Consider the following 20,139-nt stretch of genomic DNA (forward strand, 5'->3'; position numbering starts at 1 on the left):
TACTATTCAGCTCATCTGAATGCTTCCTTATGAAGTAGGCGCATCACTGAGTATCATTGTCAGTGTGCAGGCTGGGAAACCCACACTACTGTGACACTATCAAATAATCTCTTTGGTTACTCATCTGAAACGTAGTTCTCAGTGTCCACATGCAGTGCATTGGAATGAGAAACTAAAGTAACTGAGTTAAATACTAGATTACAAAGACCACTGACCAAAGTCATATTTTGTTGTTTGCCCTTCACAATGATAAGCATCACTATAAAGAGAGAGACACCACTGACATTTTTTTTCCCTTTAATTATGTTGCAAACAATGACAACCAGATATATTGTTAACAATTGGCTGTGTGAACAGTGATACCAAAGCAAAAGTCCAGTTAGAGCTTTGAAGGCTGAAGCCTCCGACCTATTCACAAACAAGCAGACCTGACAGGTGAGGTCTTGGCTGGAGGATGCACCCACAAACATTATATACATTAGTCCATCCAGCAAGTGCAGCGTTGGGATTGCTTGGGACCTGTGAGTGGCAAACGTGACTTTTTTGTAGGGCACATAGAAGCATTGTAGCCGATGTAGCAAGTGTTCGCCGCAATTGTGAACTTGTAAAATAAACTCTTCTTCACTTTCCCTTGTCAGACCAGGAAAAGTAGCTAGGTGTACGTTTGAAAGAGAGAAGCCCATTTTTCTTGTAGTCTTGATTTTGCATTAGACCTATGGCCCTATCGAAACCTTTATAGTCTGCCAGTCAAGAGGGAGTAGTGCTTTTGAAAGATGGCTTTTATTTTTGAGGAGCATCAGCAGCTGACACCATGAGCAAGAGCACAATAATCTGGGAGACTTTTGTTAAGATTACTTCCAATGTGACCTGGTGGTATTTAGCAGTGCAGGATATCATGCATCAGAAGAGAGGTCTGTCCAACGAGGACGTTCCCTCTCAAAATCCCTGCTTTTTGTGGTTTAGGTCCAACCCCAGTTTAGACTAAACCTGTACAGAGAGTCCACCCTTTGGTGTAGTTTCAACTTGCTTTAAGCACAAAAAAAGCCCCAGCATACCAGGGCCCACTTTTCTGTCCTACTGAACAATACAGAGATACAAGAAAGCAAGTCGATTTAACTATTGTAATCTCTACCATTTTTCCCCTTTCTTTGTAAGAGGCATCAATGGTGTTTGTTTTTGGGTGGACACTTCTCCCTCAGTCTGCCGCAATCCCATCACTATGTAAAGACAGAGTCAACCTCCTTCACAACACACACAGATCAGTCTGCCTACAACCACATACTGAGTTCTTCAGTTATCATGCCAGCTGACCTATCTGGTAGGGTGCCCGTGTCTGGAATCATTAGTTAACTGCACTATATACTATACACAGATATTCCCTTCTCCAGTCAAGAGGTGAAGAAATGAGTTTTTTCTCTTTTTTTTTTTTTGCCATGGAAGTTATAGATTTGACAGATTTACCTAGTTAAGACACTGCAGGACAGCCTGAGATTATTCATTAAATTCAGTGCTACCTGGACCTCCAGACCCCACCAGACAGCTCAACCTTCAGTGCCGTTACATGCAGCAGTGCTATGTTGACAGGTACATATCTCAAACTAGTTACCATCATTTTTTTTTCCAGCAGCAGCAGGTACATCCAGTACACACACACACACACACACACAAACAGGAAATCGCTAGATAACAGACTGGTTAAGCAGTGGAATTCTTTATTATATAATTGCATTGTAATGAAAAAGCTAATTAAAACGATATGTTTATGCATTTATTAATGTCTTAAATTGCTTTAACCTCCAGTCAGGTGGAACCAAAGGTCTAACGAGAGAAGGGATGTGCAACTTTTTTTTTTTTTTCCTTTTTCAATTTTAAATTTTTCTGCCAAACATAGGCAGGCTTCTTTTTTTTTTTTAAACAAGATATGGAATGGTTTTTCTCCATTTTTGGGATGTATTAAATCATTTCCCATAGTGTCTGTTTTACATTTATCCACACAGATTGCAAGATGAACAAGAGAGAATGTGCTACTCATAAGACATCAGTAATAGCTTGAGAACTTGTGATGTTTTCCTGCTGGGATGCTCACAGAGTCACTAGCGCTCTGCTCCTCTTTGGGCCGATAGTGCCCATGTTGGGCCAGAGCAGCTGTGGTCTACCACGTGAAAACCCCTTTACAGTAGAAGCTTCCATCAAGCCTTTCTACAGAGAGCACAGCCAACAAATAGCATAACAGTTGCTAGCATTTTGTTAGATTCCTCTAACAAAAACAAACAAACAAAAATTACCATTAACCTGTCAGTCAGTACGGAATTGAGTTTCCTACAGTGGCAAACTTAGCTCTGATTTCAACTGGCTTTCACTTTCAAGAAAATCTTTGCTCATCCCTTAGACAATGCTGGGGAATACTTTGAGCCCTTGTCATGTGTCTCTTAGGTGAAAGCTGAGGGCTACTTTTACATTATACAGGAACACCTGCTATTATCTGCCAAAAGGGGCAACAAGACAATTTAAATGTTAGGTCTACATGATTCTTGCAGAGTAGAAACACAAGCCAAGAATACATCAACTCAACTCAGTGAGAAGGAGGTCTTTAAAGTCAAGGAGTTATTTAAACACATCGTCAGAGCACCCAATGGCCAAATTCAAGCACTTTCTAGACATTTTTGTTGTTTGTAAAGCACTTGTCAAAGTGCTTCTGAAGACAAAAGCTAACATGGGTCAAATCTTCACAAACGTTTTTTGCTTACTTATATACATGCCCTTTATTTTTTAAAAACAAGAAAATAAAGAATATATCTTGCTGCCCACTATTTAGCCTGGCATGTCTCTGCAAAAAAAAAAAAAAAAAAAAAAAAAAAAAAGGAATTTTAGTCTGCAGACTGCCAAGTAAGGTTCTTCTCTCAGCCCTTCAGATCACATGTCTAGGTTTTTCTCAGTAGGACATTTCATGACAAGTATACAAAGATTTATTCCCTAATATTTCAAGACAACAGTTTGAATCACTCTAGGATGCAGCTGTTAAAAGATCTAGGTCCACAATAAGAGAATGGTAAGCACACTTCAGAAATGATGTTACAAAGCTACAGATTATTCTGAAAACAAGCCCCATAGACAAGTCGCCATCTAAGGATTATAGGTATTCCTTTTTGTTGTCTTTCCCCCTCAAAAGGTCATCAAGCTAGGCACCAATAGACCACAACAGTGACAGGTAAAAACAAACAACAAACGAAACCAAACAAAAAGAAAGGTATCCAAAGTAAAAAAAAAAACTAACATCAAAAAATAAAATTCGGGAAGGGAAGGAGAAAGAAAAAAAAAGACGACAAACAAGGACAACACTGTCATAATTTATCAGTATAGCGCCCTACATTAACCCCGTCAGTTTATGCCTTCAGTAGGCTGAATGAAAGTTCAGCCTGTGTTAAACCTATGGTACTTCTAGACAACGTTATGTAAATTTACAGTATACAATTTTGGATTCACCATGCAAGAATACTACTTGTGTGTGTGTGTAAGTGTGTGTGTGTGTGTGTGTGTGTGTGTGTGTGTGTGTGTGTGTGTGTGTGTGTGTAACATTTAATAGCTCAATCAACATCCTGAATAATTTACATGAAAGGACAAGAGTTATTGAACCAGAGCCATTAGGTCGAGTGCATCCAGAGGAGGTGGAGTACGGGGTGGAATGGGTCAGGAGTAAAGGAGGCATGGTAGCTGTGGTGTCCTGCAGGTAAGATCAGCGACATTCCCACACTTTTACTGTCTGATCTACACTCCCGGTGACCACATACGGAGCAGCCTTGTGGAAATCTGTAGAAAGAGGCAAGATTATGTAGATAAGTGTTTATAACATGAAGCTATTTTTTTTGGGAAGCAAGACATTTATTATGTGTGTGTAAAAAATGTTTCACTGTTGAGCATTTGAAAACCACATATTAAAGAACAGTTGTTAGGAATTTAAAAAAAAGTCTGCCGTAACGTGAATGTATTTGAAAAGATAAAGGTGTATTCAAGTTTGACACCAAAACAAATGAACACAACTGCAAGGGGTAGACTGAGGCTTTAGGCTGCCTCCTAGGAAGCTGGTTAAATAGGCTGTGAAGCATCTCTGAAGACTTCTTCAGCCTTGATCCACTAAAAAGCTCTGCCAGTTGAGGGCCTGGAGAGCTCATACACTCAACCCCTCCCCCTCGCCCTCAGGATACTGCTGTGTGACCAGGAGATGCACAATCCCCAGCTCACACCCCCAGTAGCACCTAGTCTACATCTAAGCGCCACAGTAAAAGCTTTCAGGGGGAAGCAGTTTATATTGCCCAGAGGTGTCTTGAACAAAAGGCAAGCATTAAAAATAAATAAATAAATAAATAAATAAATAAATAAATAATCACCACTAGTTCGACAACAATGAGTGACTGAAAGTTGCTCCAGAAACGTACCCAGAGAGGTAACAAAATGTTCATGGGCACACAAGGTCTTCATGCAGCGCTTGTTTTTGTAGTCCCAGACCCTCAAAGTCTTGTCATCGGCACAGCTCACAATAAACTTTCCACCAGGGTGAAAGAGCACTCCACGCACCCAGTTATCATGGCCAACCTGTGCAAGACACCAGTTATCAAACGGCATGCACAGCTCAAAGAAACGTACAGAACTGAGAATCATGGCATTATTCAGCTGCTTCACTCACCAGAGTCATAAGGCACATGCCAGTGCTGACGTCCCACATTTTGATAGTCTTGTCTCTGGAGCCGGACAGCAGAAAAGGTCCAGGTTTCCCACTCTTCTTTGTCTGGCAACAAACAAAAGTAGTAAGAGGCATGGAGATGACTACGCATGTGTAAAACACAGCTAGCACAGTGTGTGGGGGTATTCATAGAGCATGGTAAAAGTACTGTGAGGAGAGCTGACTCTCAGCATCAGAGCTAGAGACTACAAACCGCATTATTCGATTTTTTTGAGGGTGTACATTTCACATATCCAATTAAAACTCCCCATTCGACAAATGAGTTGTTGATGCAGGGTGTTCAGAATCCTAATGTTCATAAAGAAGTCAAAAACAGCCAACAGTAAAATAAATAAATAAATTTAAAAATAAATAAATAAAATAAAATTTAAAAAAGATAATCTACTGAAGGTCTTGGAGATAAAAATATTCAAATAGTGCTACAGTTAGAGCATCGCCGAGGAAATAAAGAGGTCTGGGATTCGTGCATAGTTCATCCAATACAGACTAAAATATCCTGAGATTAAAGATGAGACGCTGCACTTTAATCTTTGTTACTGCTTCATATCAAATCCAAAGCTGTGGAATGGCACAGATGGATCATTCCATGCCAACTCACCTACTCCTCCCAGTTCATGTCATGGATTTTCTTGAAGAAGAAAGAAAGGGGGGGGGGGGATATAAAAAATAAAAAATAAATAAAAAAATCAAAATCAATCAAAAGATCAAGTTTAGCCCACTCAGCTAAATTTAAATCACTTTTTATTTCTTTGTATGTGTATTCTAAGCCTTACCAATTGCCCATTGTTACAGTGGATTTGGTTGAAATTTGTACTGAACATTTGAAAAACCCTAAGGATAATTTACAACACATTCATATAAATATTTGTTGCTGAATGTTTTACAACAAATCAAATTTAAAAAAAAGAATTTTTAAACAAAGCGAATCTTTAATTTTCACAAATAAATCTCCACTAGGTTTCACATTTTTTGCAACAAAATTTTGTTTCTGTGCAGTATTAATAAGTTCTGACACATCTTGTTATTTAGTGCTGTATAAAACAAATATGATAAGCAGAGCTTTGGAGCTGAAAACCCCATTTAAGATATTTTGACTGTATATTTTCCCCAAGGATTACACCAGTTTCCTGGAAGCTTTTGAATGTAAAAGAGTTAATACTTCATTGCTAATATACAAATATTACTCCATTATTTAATAATTTTTGGAAAATAGTTTTCAGAATTTTCACTGGCTGTAATATTTTGTCGTTTTATTTCATAGGGAGATATTTGTACTACATTAGGTTTTCTATCTGGGTGATACCTACTGAGCCTGTTTTTCATTATAGTCAAGAAATTAACAAGTTATGTCTTAAATGATTTACAGCATAATTTAGTACAACTAATCCAATTTCTTACATCACCGAGTACCATTAGAAAACAATAAAACATGTCTAGGCTAATACCACTTGAAACAAGTTTGGCCTGATTGCCGAATGGATTGCTACATACCCAGCAGTATATAAAGGAGTGCAATCCAATTTAATTAAATCATTAACCAGTTTGATGTGACAGTAACCTCATGGAGCCCTGCTCTATCAGAAAAAGCTTACAAGAGAAGGGAAACAGTCACAAGACAACACTAATGGAAAAATTTGTTATTTAAGTTTGGCTGAATTTGGAACTGACAAGAAATGAATGAAGTTCAGAAGTGGCTGTTTTGACTTGACAGAAAATGCCAGTTTGTTTGCATCACTGGTAGTGCTGACTGGTGAAATATAGTTTCAGATTCTACATTTTGGCTAAATGTTTATTTTTTATGTATGCTTATTAAATGTTTTTATGCATGATTTATTTTTTTGAAATGTTACTACTGTAAAACATTCAGCATCAAATTTGCATAAATACATGTTCCTAATTATCTCCTTAAGGATGTTCAAATTTCAAAAACAATCCTGTGAAAAGTAAGCAACTAGTGAACCTTAGAATACACATCCACAAAGAACTGCAAAAGTGATTAAATTTAGCTCAAAGTGCCAAACTTAAATTCATAATTAAAAAGGTATTTGGAATAGAGATATGATTTTGCAAGTTCTCATGAATTTAAAGAAGTAACACATGGGTTTTTCCCCCAAGAAAATACATGCCATGAACTGGGAGGTCTTGGTGAGTTGGCATGGAATGATTCAGACATAAAATAAAGTTGAAAATTGTCACTGTCCTTTTACTTACACACACACACACACACACACACACACACACACACACACACACACACACACACACACGGCATGAAAGCAGAGACATTAATGCTGAAGTGCTCACACTAAGCAAAGGAGGGGCCATGCAAGTACAAACAAGTCTGATTAGTAGGACTAAACCATTACAAATCTACTCTTATATTATGTAAGACTGCATAATTACCAACTGTGAAATTCTAACTGATGTCAAGAGATCCCACAATTATTCCACCTGAACTGATTTGACAATGCCAACCTGCTAGGATTTGTTGTTGTTTTGTTTTAGCTAGAAGGAAGCATAGAAGTTCTCTTCATATGATAATAATCAAAAATTATTGTGAGAATTCTGGAAGTCTGATTGAGCCACATGCTGTGGGGGCAAATGTTATATCAGATAAAGTGGAAATTGGATATGGTTGGTCACAAGACTGGCAAGAATTAAAATAGCCTAGGGTGAAGATGGGACCATCAACTCTTAATCCTTCCAATTTCATTTCATGGTCTAGTACAAACTGGTTTTGTTCAGCTACGATAGTTTTAAGACTGATTCTTCGTTGGACATCAAAAAAGTATATCATATTGCTTTTAGAACACAGAGGAAAAACATGTTTAGACATGTTAAGAATAGTATGTACACAACGTCAGTGGCATTGTTTTTGTACTTATCCTGCCTATTAACAAACATTATTTGTGGATCCGAGCCATCTGAGCACTCAGGGGAGCTTCTCTCACCTCAGAGCCAGTGGCCTCTAATATAGTCGGGTGGGCACTCTCAGGAGCCCAGGAGATGCACTCCACCACGTGTTCATGCTCCCTCAGCTCGGCTTTGCACTCCTTCGTGGCTACCACCCACACGCGCACCGTCTGGTCATTGGAGCTACTGGCAATAAGGGAGCCGTCTTGGTTGGGCCGTACCATGCGCACCCACTCTCTGTGGCCAGTAAATGTCTTCACGCAGTACCTAAGGTAACAAAATCCCCCCCATAGACACACACACACACACACACGCACGCATAAGGAGATAAGTGAAAGAACCAGATATACCTGAATTAGCCCTGCATATCAGCTTTTCCATGCCTTATAAGGAGAGGGGTATGTTCTAAGTGCTACTGTAACACACCCCCCCCCCCCAATCCCCAAAAACAAAGGTGATTAACATTTGCTTTAAATAGCAGCTTATAATAGTACTTACCCTGTGGCCACCTCCCACATTTTAATGGTTTTATCCCTTGAGGCAGATACTATATGATCTCCATTGGGCATTATAGCTACAGATGAAACATTATGGTCATGTCCTGAAATAAGAGACAGAGTTATAAGCTTAATTCAAGCTTACATTTTTGGTGACTACTGAATATATACCACACAAGTGATTTCAGACATCTAAATGAAGATATTTGAATATCATGCATTATGAATAAAAGAAAACAAATTATTTTCATAAATACTCAGCAGTAAATATCCACATTTCTACCATGCAAATGAGATTGTTACAGTAATGTAATGAAGGGTGTTTAATCTTTACCATGCCAAATTTTAAAACACATTAAGCAATACCATAAAGAGAAAGAGACAAGCAATTTGCCTTGGGTGGCTTTGTGCTCAAAGAGCATGGCAAGGCATAGAAGCTAATTACACAGTGCACCGTTTTAAAGCTGCTAAAGGGATGACGAAACAAAATAGCATAAAGACCAGGCTTAAATATGGGAAGAGCCCCATGAAATGATATCACATCTTGGGGATGATAATTAAACTGCTGTCCAAATCTCCTAATTTCTTGTCGTATCTTGAGAAAGAGACCGAGCTGGGAGGGAGGGAAGAGTAAGATGGTGGGAAAGGGAGCGTGCAAGTGAGCTGCTTTGCACCCAGCCAGGAGGGGGACAGGCAGGGGAAGGGGGTGGTCCCTGTGCCACTTTGGTGAAGCAGCACTGTCGGCTAGACTGAGGGCAACCTGCCAGTTTAACTGACGGGGTGTAAATTACAAGCCACCGGATCTGACCATATTAAAAGCTGCTGCAAACATGCCATTTGGTTTATTACCACTGAGAATTTACAAAATTTTGACATGGATTAGAAATGACTAGGAGCTATTCTGATGCCAGTTTACTAGTTTATTTTCCACTCTTTGGTACTTATCTGTTGCTCATCCAGCACAAAGGACAGAAAATGTCCTGATATAATACTGCCTGCCGTTAGTTGAAATGCAAATTTTATCCATTTCTACAGTGACCACCCATCAGAGACGCCTGCAGGCTCACATTAACAGATATGCTACTGTAATGTACTAAGCAATTTGGATAAAAAGAGGGCACAGCCCGAGGACTGCGTTTGCAGGGACAGAACACTTCATGTTCATGGAGGGAGGAAAAAAAAAAATTTCTGATTACATTCAATGTCTCATCTGAATGCCCAAAAGAATAGATCTCATAAGCCTAGAGGAATTGAACTTTGTGATGGGTAAAAAGATAAATGCAGATAAATGCAACTGTAATACTAGAAAGGAAATTACATTTACAGGGTCATATAATGTTGACCCGTTCTCTACGGAACTGAAGACCAAACAAATGTGCTAATCAGAAGGGTTCAACACCCGCGTCTTAATACCCTATTCCCCTCTGAATCACCACTCCTGCTCCAAGCAGTGCCTTATATCGGTAGAAGGTCACACACACGAACCTTCATTTCAGATATTCCACACCCCTGCTAATAGTGCACTGTGCTCACCATGCATGGTCCGGATACACTCAAAGCCCTGGAAGTCCCAGAGTTTGATGGTCATGTCTGCTGAGCAGGAGGCCAGCAGCTTTCCAGTCTGGTCAAAAGAGATGTCCTGCACAGAGTCTGTATGGCCCTTCAGGGTACGCTCAAAGTCTCCAGTCTCATAATCCCAGACCTAGTGGGAAGAGAGAGAAGCTATGGTTAGTGTCTGGCTACCCAATTACAATCAAAAAGATACACCACTACCCCTAAACAAACAAAAACAACAAAACCAACCAACCATTCCCCCCACAGGACATATTTAGTCTTATAGCTGCCTGGTTTGATTAAATATAAATCACGTGATAGAAACGTGATAATTAACCACAGTTTGAAGTTTAAAGAACTTGTGCAATGAAAGCAAAAGCCAAACAGGAGGATAAAAAGGCAAACACCATTCACTTTAAATAGACATTACATGGAGAATATGTAAATTCTTAATGAAAAGGAATAGAACATTTGGCAATAACCTCCCCCCCTAATAACAATAGCAAATATCTCCTGCTGTGTTTTCATATCAGAAAATGGATGTAAGGAGTGATGTATAAGGCTCCTGACAAACAGCTGAGAATACAAATGCATGGTTCTAACATACAGGGTGAGAGTAAAATTGAACCAGTTCAGTCTTTTTAGCCAAAGGCACCTGCAGTCCTGTGGAATATCATGAGATGAGAAAACGAGAAAAGCTTTTATGCCACAATGGTAAAAAAGTAGGACACATGAAGAGACAAGAGGGGGCTGAGCGCAGTCACACTTGCCCGGGTCAGTGGCCATGGCTGCTAGCACTTAGGCGGAAGACAAATTAGTTGAAAGGCTAGTTTCTGGGAATATGGAGAGACTCCTTGTGGGATTCTCTCTTAATGAAATAGAATATCAGGAGCTTGAAGTGATTTTTTTCTACAAACTCTGCTTTTAATGTAGCAAGAGAAAAGAACTGCTATGCAGCTACAAATACCACACAGGACAGGGAGCTTGAGACAGACGGAGTGCTGGTGCTGCATGCAGAGCCACTGAGCTGAATAGCTGATGCCAACCTGATGGAAATGCAGCACATATTTGACCTTACATCTTATCGCTACAGGAACATCATTCTACTGGCTTTGCTTGTGTTCAGAATGCACAAGCAGACAATCGAAATGCATAACAGAGGCACAGCAGAACTGAATCTGATCCTCGATGAGATAAAGTGGGAAGCTCCGCAAGAGCCAGGTGATTACTCTGTGGGTCTTAGGTGGTTATATTATCAGCAACAAACAAAATAACACAACGACCAAACATAAATCAATCAATCTTCATTTGAACTTCAAATCCCACAGATCAGCCACTTATGTTTCTTCAGTACTCTCAAGCAAGCAAAACACATCACCATATCTGTCTTATTTTAATGGGAGCAGAGGTTACATGGAGTTTGTTTTTATGAATAAGTTTAAACAAACTTCTGAATTTGTAAATATTGTGTTATTGAATCACATTTTCTGTTAGATATTTTTTGCTCCACTGTTAACAAGCCGCTCTATATAAATTTAATAAGAAATAAGAGCCTGTTGCTGGTCTGTCAATGCTAGTTTTAGTAATCGGTCAGTTTGCATTGCATCAAGTAGGACTTGCTGTTAAAGATAACACATTTGGTTCCTAACCATAGATAAATGAACTCAGAAATCAAATGTGACTGCCTTCTAATTTTCACTGCTCCAGTTCAATCTGTCTTATTTTAAGATTCATTAAAAGAAACGCCAATGAAGGAAAAAAAAAAAAGCAATAAGCACTTAGTATCAACATTTATGCTGCTCACATTTGCATTCATATCTACTAGTACATTTCACAGCCTACTAAATATAATCTTTTGTATAGCTTACTAAATATGTTGTCCCAGTTTCCTTATTACTCATATGCATATTTTATTTTTATGTGATACTGCTAAAAGAAAATAATAAATATGAAAAGGCTCTTACAGGCTTGAAAACTGACACTCAACAACCCCAATGCCCCTTGTCCCAGCAAGTAAAATATTAATGTTTAGAAAACAAGGTACTGCCAAACATGAGTATGACAGATCCCACCGACCCACAAAATAAAAGAAGTGCTACCTTTATTGTGGCATCCTCTGAAGCAGACACCATAACACTGAAGACAGGGTGGAAGATGACCTTGGTGACAGGACTCCTATGGCCACTCAGAGAATATCTCTCTGGGGGACGGGGGATCCATTCTTTGGGGTCTCGTTTCTGTCCTATAGGTCCTCCTAAAGTGATTTCCTCTTTTGCTTCATTAAGCTTTGATTCCAATTCCATTACCTTCAGGATAAACAGCAGGGTCAGGCTAAACAGGGACCGCTAAAGAACCACGCGTGAAAAAAACTATCATTACTGGTACATGCTATATAAGAAACAGAAAAAACAAATGAGCATTAGAATGCCAATGCACTTGCATGTTACACACAAGTTGAATTTCACCAATTACATTTTGCACATAACTTTGCTTCAAATATGTAACATACAAACCTTCTTCTGCAATCTGATGACTGAAGTCCATTTCTTTTCCAAAAGACCAGCATACTTCTTATCCAATTCCTCGTTCTGACAAGATAAAAGGACCAAGATACATGACATCCAAAGATTAAAAAAAAAGATAGATAAAATATTTCAAAACAAATTAACCAACCAAAAATGTTGCTTTGTATGAGAAAGTCTCTAGACACAATTACAGCCATAAACCCAACACCCCTGAAGCAAATATAAATTCCCTCTGAATCCCTTCACATGGGTTAATCCCCTGCAGACAAAGACAGCTTACCAAGATTACAATTACAGAAACAGAGCACTGTGAAAAATTAACTTCAGGGTGCCTGGCACCAAATCCAGCCTTTTGATTTCAGCAAGTCACAAACTGTTCCAAGATAAGCCCAAGACACAGACGACTACAGAAGCTGGTTTTTGAAGTTCTCAATTCGAGTCTGAATATTATAGGAAAGAAAATGTGCTTTCAAAAATTATCAGTGATATTTCTAATGATCTGTGAACAAGCATTAAATCATATTACGAGAGCACCGATGGCCTGATGCAGCAATATGAAAAAATCAACACGGTTAATTGCATTTGCTCTCAACCAAGACATTCCTCCCCATGTGTGTTCTTAAATATGCACTACTGTAATGTGAGCTGGGGGTAACGGGGGTTCTGTTTGAACAAAGACGTGTACGTCTTGTTTTATGAGGGAAAACGCCATCTCGCGCATCTAATGTGTATTGATATACCCTGATTCAATACTACACACTTGCTCACACTTATCAATAAATCCCACATGCACGCAAGATGGCTACTATTTCTGACAAAACGCAAAGCAAGCACATGAGCTAAAATCCTGCAGTAGATTAAATCTGCAATCAGAGGTGTCCAAGTGAACAGTTGTTGCCACTGTGATTGGGTGGGTGGGGTTGGGTGGGGGTGATGGGGATCATGTCATTGAGAGTCTTGGGGCTGGGGCTGGGGCGGGGGGGGTGTTCCAAGCCTGTGCCGGGGTTTGATCTGCCATCTGCCTAGACCCTCTGCCACTAATTGTGGCCAATTGCTAAATATGAGGCCTGGCACCACTGCCAGCCTCTAATCACTAAAGTGAGACAGACCATCAGCTCAGATCTGACCATCAACTCTCTCCACGTCCTATTCCAGATTGCTTACACCTTTCACCTACAGCCCGAACAAACAAATTCCTAATGCTCCAAGTGGTTAAAAAGAATAAACCATTGCAGGTGCAATGACAGGCCCATCTAAGCTGAATGAAGAGGTCTTAACAGCATCCTGGCTAATTAAAGGTTTTAGCCCAGCACTGCCAGCAGACACAAGCTTGTCCGATGGGGTGCTTTTCCATCAACAGTTTCTATCAATTATTAACCGCGTTTTCTCTGTGAAGGAAATAAAAGATTCAAAAACCTACTGCTTTGACTGAATAAGTACATAAAAATATCCTTAATAATAAGAAAAGAACATCTTGGTAAGGCTGTTCTAGGCATCAAATAAAGAACTGCAATATAGAGTACTTTCGCAAGGGACTTCCCTCTGCAGCCATACAAGACTAGAAAGCACTAATTGAGAAGAACATCAGTGTTTCTCATCACTCATTACCATCCCTTTTCTCTCAGGGACGAAGAAGCTTTGCTTCCGTCAGGCTCCAGAAATATCTCTGCATCTTCTTAATTCAGCACATATGCCTTTAGTCACACCTTCTAATGATGGCATTAATTAAGCAAGGGATGCCACAAATTAAACAATATTGTTTTGGCCTTGGCCTGATAACGCTTAAGAGGCGAGACTGGTAGGGGTGGTGTTCTAACATACTCACCATGTCTAATTCCGCCTCCTTCTTGAAAACTGAATACGCCTCTTCATATCCATTGGAACGAAGGTAATCAGCTATCGCTCGATTTCTGAACAACAAGAAGAATAATTAGTCTGGAAGAAGCAGCCTTAGTCTATTTAAGGCTATCTGGAACTGGAAAAAAAGGCTTTAGTAAATGATTTTCCCCTCACTGATAAAGTAGAAGGGGGAAAAAAGAATATCCATGCCTGAGAGCAATATCCAGAGCTACAATATATACATTTTGCTTTGTTTCACTGAAAGAGGGGAACAACCAGACAACATCCATTTTCAGGACTAACGCATACAATAAGCACAAATTGCCTGTGGGATAAATAATGGCATTTTAATTGTTCACACTATGGCAAAAGAATGGGAACCACCTACAGACAGACTTCAAGTGCAGACTGAAAGAATTCTGCAATAAGTGGGAGGGCTTTTATTTTAATGGTAAAAATTAAACATGATCATGACCAGCCCCCATACCCAATAACCAGCCTAATTAAGAGAACCTGAAGAAACTGGCTTCACAATCAGCATTGACTAAAGCAGCCTCTTTGGTATGCTGCGTGCTCCTTAAAGGGAATCTGTGCAATGCAGAAAATGTGGCCCGATCTCAGAGATAGCATAAACAAGACAGGTTGTCTGAGAAACATCTCTGCATTGACTCTTCCCTGGCAATGCATCAGATGGGACACACAATGAAAGAAACATGGAGCCAGACAATAAACTGCAGCTTCAGTACAGCAGGTTTATCAGGACTTATTAAAATCTTTTTAACTTAATTATTATATATTAAAATGAGTCACATACAAGCAAATGAAACTCCAACAGATAAAATAGCAGCTCTTCCTTTGCATATATACAGATAAGCCATCGGAAGAAGGAAGCAGAGTTCAGAGGTTGATCCATGTCACCCAAAGCTGATAAAGTGATTGGTAGATAGATTCCTGGGTGGGGCTGCTCAGAGGCAGGGAGGCGAGCTCCACTGTGGGCACCAAATCACTGCTGCTGCTTTGAGGCCACTCATTAAAGTCAAGGTCAGTACGGAGTTATCTTGCATGTGACAGACTGCAGGAACACACTGTTGGATGCTGGATCATACAAGCGTGTGCACGTGTGTGTTTCATCACATTAAAAATGCAACACAGATTATTACAATGCCTCTTTGTAAGTCTCAGTGACATTTACTCAGTTGGAGAGAAGAAAAAACACTGGGTAAAGACCAAAATTATTTAGTTTGATCCCATTTTGTTTATACTTTCATCCTTTATCTTAACTGTTCTAAGTAACAATTTTAATCTGGCATGAAAAGGTGTGTGTGTGTGTGTGGGCGGGGATAATAACCAACTGGTTAACATGTGTATGCATAGAAGTTAGGTTTATTGCATAATTGTTCCTAAAGGTACCCCAGTTCCAGAATATGGGCTTCTCCTGGGGTTCTTCCATCTGGTCCTACAAACAGAGCAACTGCTAATCAATACAGCTAAAAGACCAAATTGGGATAAACTTAAGGGTGACTACCTATTTAACTGAAGGGGCATTTGTGCATTCCTGTCAACATACAAGAATATGGCTTTAAAATAAGCAGGCACTAATACATGAGCACAAGCATGAGTTGTTTTGCATTAAAAGTCTGTATTATTTTTTTTCTACATGAAGAATAAGCAGGAAGCTTTTTCGCAATACCAAACCATATTCTGAACAAGAGTAATTAGAGCATACCTACTCTAGGTCTGGTTTCAATTCCAATTAAAAGGCAGGGCTATAATTATAAGGTTCAGATTAAAGGCAGGGCTATAAAATCATTGCCATGTTTGGAGTTATTGGGCCAACCCATTAAAATCTCACTCACTGATCTCATTGTATGAACAAGGTTTAAAGAACATGAGCAAAAAAATGTATTCCACATAAAGTCAAATGTCTAGCTTGCTGCAAATATATTGAAAAATTGTCCCATTTCCATCTCTATAGTTTCGTAATTCAAAATATGGCCTACTGAAAGGCAGTAAATAGATAGCATTCAAAGCACATGTGACCTCTGCTTTGCTAGGAAACGAGACAGAAGATGGAAGGTAAAAGCGGGGGGGGGGGGGGGGGGGGGGTGTGGAGTGTCCACAGCTTTAGCTAGTAACCATGGAAACCACCGAGAAGGCAGACAAGGGGAGAAACCACGATGAACACGAGTGGGCAGAAACCAAGGATCTAGCAATAAGCATAGAAGTATGAACACATGCCTCTCTCAATTCATTTACACCTTTACTTTAATGTCTGTACTTTTCTCGAGGTCAAATAAGGAGCAAGACAAGAATGACTCACTTCAAAAGAGCACTGTTTCCATGCTACAGCTCAGAAAAATAAACATATGATTTACAAAAAGTAAAGGGTGTGAGCAAGAATGAAATTGTATCCATACCACCTCTAGGAGAGAAAACATGAATGTTTCAAACAATGCCACATCCTCATATCGTAATGGTAGGTGGGGAAGCAGTATTACCTTTCATAAACTAGGACTGACAGTGTTAAAAACACTAATTGCTAAATGTCCTCATTGAAGGTAATGCTGGCCTCACACCCATGCTGTCACAGACGAGCTCTCTCTCTCTCTGCATGGTCTTCCACATATGCCGTCTCTGCATAGAGACAGACGGCATATGTGGAAGACCACGCAGAGAGAGAGAGTGCACTTCGGTGAGTGCGCGGCCAGCATTACCTCATCTCCCTAAGAGGGGCGCGTCTAGCACTCATCACTTCCCCTCCTTTCCCCACTCACTTCCGCATCCACATCACCATCTCCAGGCAGGCAGGCGCCATGCCACAGCCCTTCATCTCAACGCTGCACAGGCAGCAACCTGCCCTGCAGTGGCCGCTTATCGGCCTCATCAGTCTGCTTTCCAGCTTGTGTGGGGATGTCTCTTCTTTATGATTGCCTCTCTGGGAGTGAACATGGCCCATTTATTTGGCTGCTGGCATCATGTATTAGCTTGTGGCATCACAGGACTGTAGTGTGTGCATGTCCGCGTGCTGGTTTGGGGATATGATATCTGGAGGACAGAGTCTGTTCTTGCCTGCAGCCTAGTCTTGAAAACAACAATCCTTGCATAAAGACCCTTTTAACAAAGACAGCACTTTCTACTGCATTTATGTGGAACACAGTCCAGCAGATGTGTTTCCCTCTGCATGATCACACACTGATAAAAGCACCTGCAATGAAGCTGAACAAGCAGACATCTTCTGACTAGTGACTGGAACCATGCAAGGGAAACATTCTACTGGTTTTCAGTAACAGCAGCACACATACAGACAAGCAGTCCCACAGACTTCAGTTCTACAATGATGAGGGAAAACGGGAAAAGATGCATTAAAACTGCCAAACTAAAAGACAATAGCATTGACAGGAGTAATCGTTATTTTTAGCCATAGAGTAATTATGGTTAATATATGTAAATTTCTACAAACAAAAGATCAGATCAGACAAAAGGCAAATATAAATGCTATGCAAATTAGGGTTTTCAGAATTAATTAATTAATTAATTGCAATTTCAATTAAATTATAATCAATTGAGGACACTAAGTACAGAGCATCAGTACAATACAATGGCATCCTAAAAGGTTTAGTAATCACAAAACATCTTTTAAATATAGCTACCAAACTACAAACATAATAGCAAAGAAAAGACAAGAGTATTCTGTAGCACTACATAAAGATCAATTCAGCAACACCCATCATGTCAGCAGTTAGTATGAAAAAGTGCAGTAAATCCAGCAAAATGATGTGTGGTCTGGGAACTTCATGCATGCATGCAGTTTACATTAATAAATAAAACAAGTGCATCTTATTTAATAAAAGTACTGAATGTGGGTTAATTGCAGAGGCAGAAGAGCCAGCAGCACTTGAGTGGGAATGTATGGTCAGCACTTAAAGCTGGATGTATGCACATGCACAGCATGTGGCAGTTAGCCAGCTGTCAAACACATGCCCGTCTGTATGTGTGTGTGTGAGAGAGTGAGTGATAGTGAGAGTGAGTTGGTTTTTTTTGGGGGGGGGGGGGGGCTCCATAGAGGCCACACCTCTTAGCCAAGTCTTCCAGCCTAGAAGGATCAGGGATTTAGTGCTAAGGCTTTGTTTTGTTTAGTCATTTGAATAAGGAGCTGAACTACTTAGACGCACACACAACCAAAATGTGCCTGCAAAAGTAAGATTTTGATTATGCATTCATGTTCCTTTACCAACTTACTGGAGTGAGGACCTGCAATTAGGTCAGTTTGCATGCTTACTCGGTTCAGCTATTGAAATTCTTTACCTGAGGAATTTTGTAAAAACACAACAGCCTTTTAATCAAGGTGAGGTAGCAGACACAATATGTCCATTTTGGCTTCAGACAGATTTAGTTAGGCTAGAGGCTAATTTGTACAGACTAACAGCTGATTAAAGCACAATAGGATAAGTGAAATGTAACATACTGTGCCATCTTTGCAACATCTCAAACATTTAATTCTATACAAAGAGGTGAAATGGATTTGAAAACAAACAACCAAAGGTTTATTTTTGTGTATTTGTTTAAGACCAAGGTTTAGGCCTATATTTCTGCTGAATTAATGGTAAGGAAGACATATACTGGTCAGCCATACTTTCATTTTATGCAAATGCATTACTTTTGAGTAAGCTTTTGAGGCAGCAGTATAGCTCATGGAGGGAAGTAAAAACAGCATAAGGGCCTAAAGCTCATTCATCTGACAGCTGGCAGATTAAATCCATATTGGTGATGTGCACCCCACTGGCTGGCGGATGCCGGCTTCATCCACAGCCCATCAGGAACTGGCTTCACAGCACCCACTCAAAGGCACGTGTGCAATTGTGCTGGTCTCTAGGGTTCAGGCATAGACACACCTGCCACAGCTACATGCAGCACAAGGCAGCCAGACAAGCTTTTAAATGCTAGCTCATATGATGCGCAAAAAAAAAACAAAAAACCAACAAGCCAAACAAAAACCCAGGGAAGCCATCTAAAAAAAAAAAAAAAAAACTAAAAAAAAAACTAAACCCCCCCCCACATTTCAGTCCATTTAAAGTTGAAAATGAGTACAGATACTTCAACAAAGCACAGCATGGACAGCCTACACCAGACAGATCTGACATTCTTCTTATCGTTCAGGTGCAGGGTCTACACGTGCGCACACACACACAATCAACATCCAGACTTACACATGACAGACTTACACTGGAACTACTAAATACTCTATTGAATGATGTATTGGGATTCTAACATGATCATTCAGGGATCTCATGAATCCCAAAGGGGGGCCTGTCACAAGTATTATGAGTTTCATAACTCATGTGTATCAAACTCAGACTCATCACCTAAATCTCACTGCTTTTCTTTTTTTTGCTTACAGCATGCATCTGCCAAACACTACTTGAGAACATCCATGCATGCAGTAGTGCTGCATGAACAGCTGAATTATGACCTAGTGACTTTCGATCCAAGATGAATTCTGTTGCATGACTTTGATAAACAAATTTCCTGAAAACTGCACAGCTAAAAGGTAGCATAACCTCAGAAATGACTGGATTCCAGCAACAGCAAAGTTCCAAATAAAAAGATAAAATAAAATAAAATAAAATCACAGACAGTATTCTTTATCATCATTACTTTCTTTTTGCACAAACTGCAGAATTAATGGGTCACACTAAAAATGGTTAAAGAATGGTTAAAGATGCATCTGTTCAGTCTGAAGTATCACATGGATTCCACCTGACCTGGACAAAACAACCTCACTACGGAGAGAAGAGACCATTGAAAAGAAAAATTACTTACTGCCTAAATTTGGACCCTGTCAGGGTTTTAGCTGTAACAAATCAAGATGCTCCTCTCCAGTTTGCCAAAAGCAGTTAACAAACCCCTCTGTCCAATCAATGAGTGAGGCTTATTTACCTATTAGTTAACATTTGGTGTCATTTAAAGAAAAAGTTAATTGCAACACAGAACCATTTTAAATGGCACCCATCACAGGCAAGATAATACATTACAGTACAATTCAGTAAAAAAAAAAAAAATTCGGATATGCATA

The 20,139-nt window shown here is 39.7% G+C and overlaps 1 protein-coding gene across 1 annotated transcript in view; it reads right to left on the minus strand.

Annotated features, from left to right (window-relative positions):
• Positions 1–1,695: 1,695 nt before the first annotated feature.
• The window catches only part of pafah1b1a (platelet-activating factor acetylhydrolase 1b, regulatory subunit 1a), a 37,749-nt gene continuing 19,305 nt past the window's right edge, over positions 1,696–20,139 (minus strand). Inside the window, exons 3-11 of the mRNA XM_026997768.3 lie at positions 14,053–14,137; positions 12,216–12,290; positions 11,802–12,008; positions 9,682–9,850; positions 8,150–8,252; positions 7,690–7,918; positions 4,682–4,783; positions 4,434–4,590; positions 1,696–3,807 (exon numbers count right to left, since the gene is read on the minus strand). Coding sequence (XP_026853569.2) covers positions 3,734–3,807; positions 4,434–4,590; positions 4,682–4,783; positions 7,690–7,918; positions 8,150–8,252; positions 9,682–9,850; positions 11,802–12,008; positions 12,216–12,290; positions 14,053–14,137 — 1,201 coding nt within the window. The 3' untranslated portion in view covers positions 1,696–3,733. The remainder of the gene's footprint in view (positions 3,808–4,433; positions 4,591–4,681; positions 4,784–7,689; positions 7,919–8,149; positions 8,253–9,681; positions 9,851–11,801; positions 12,009–12,215; positions 12,291–14,052; positions 14,138–20,139) is intronic.

Source organism: Electrophorus electricus, chromosome 17, assembly GCF_041902795.1.
Source record: "Electrophorus electricus isolate QZ-2024a chromosome 17, ASM4190279v1, whole genome shotgun sequence".
In the NCBI taxonomy this organism is placed as follows: Eukaryota; Metazoa; Chordata; class Actinopteri; order Gymnotiformes; family Gymnotidae; genus Electrophorus; species Electrophorus electricus.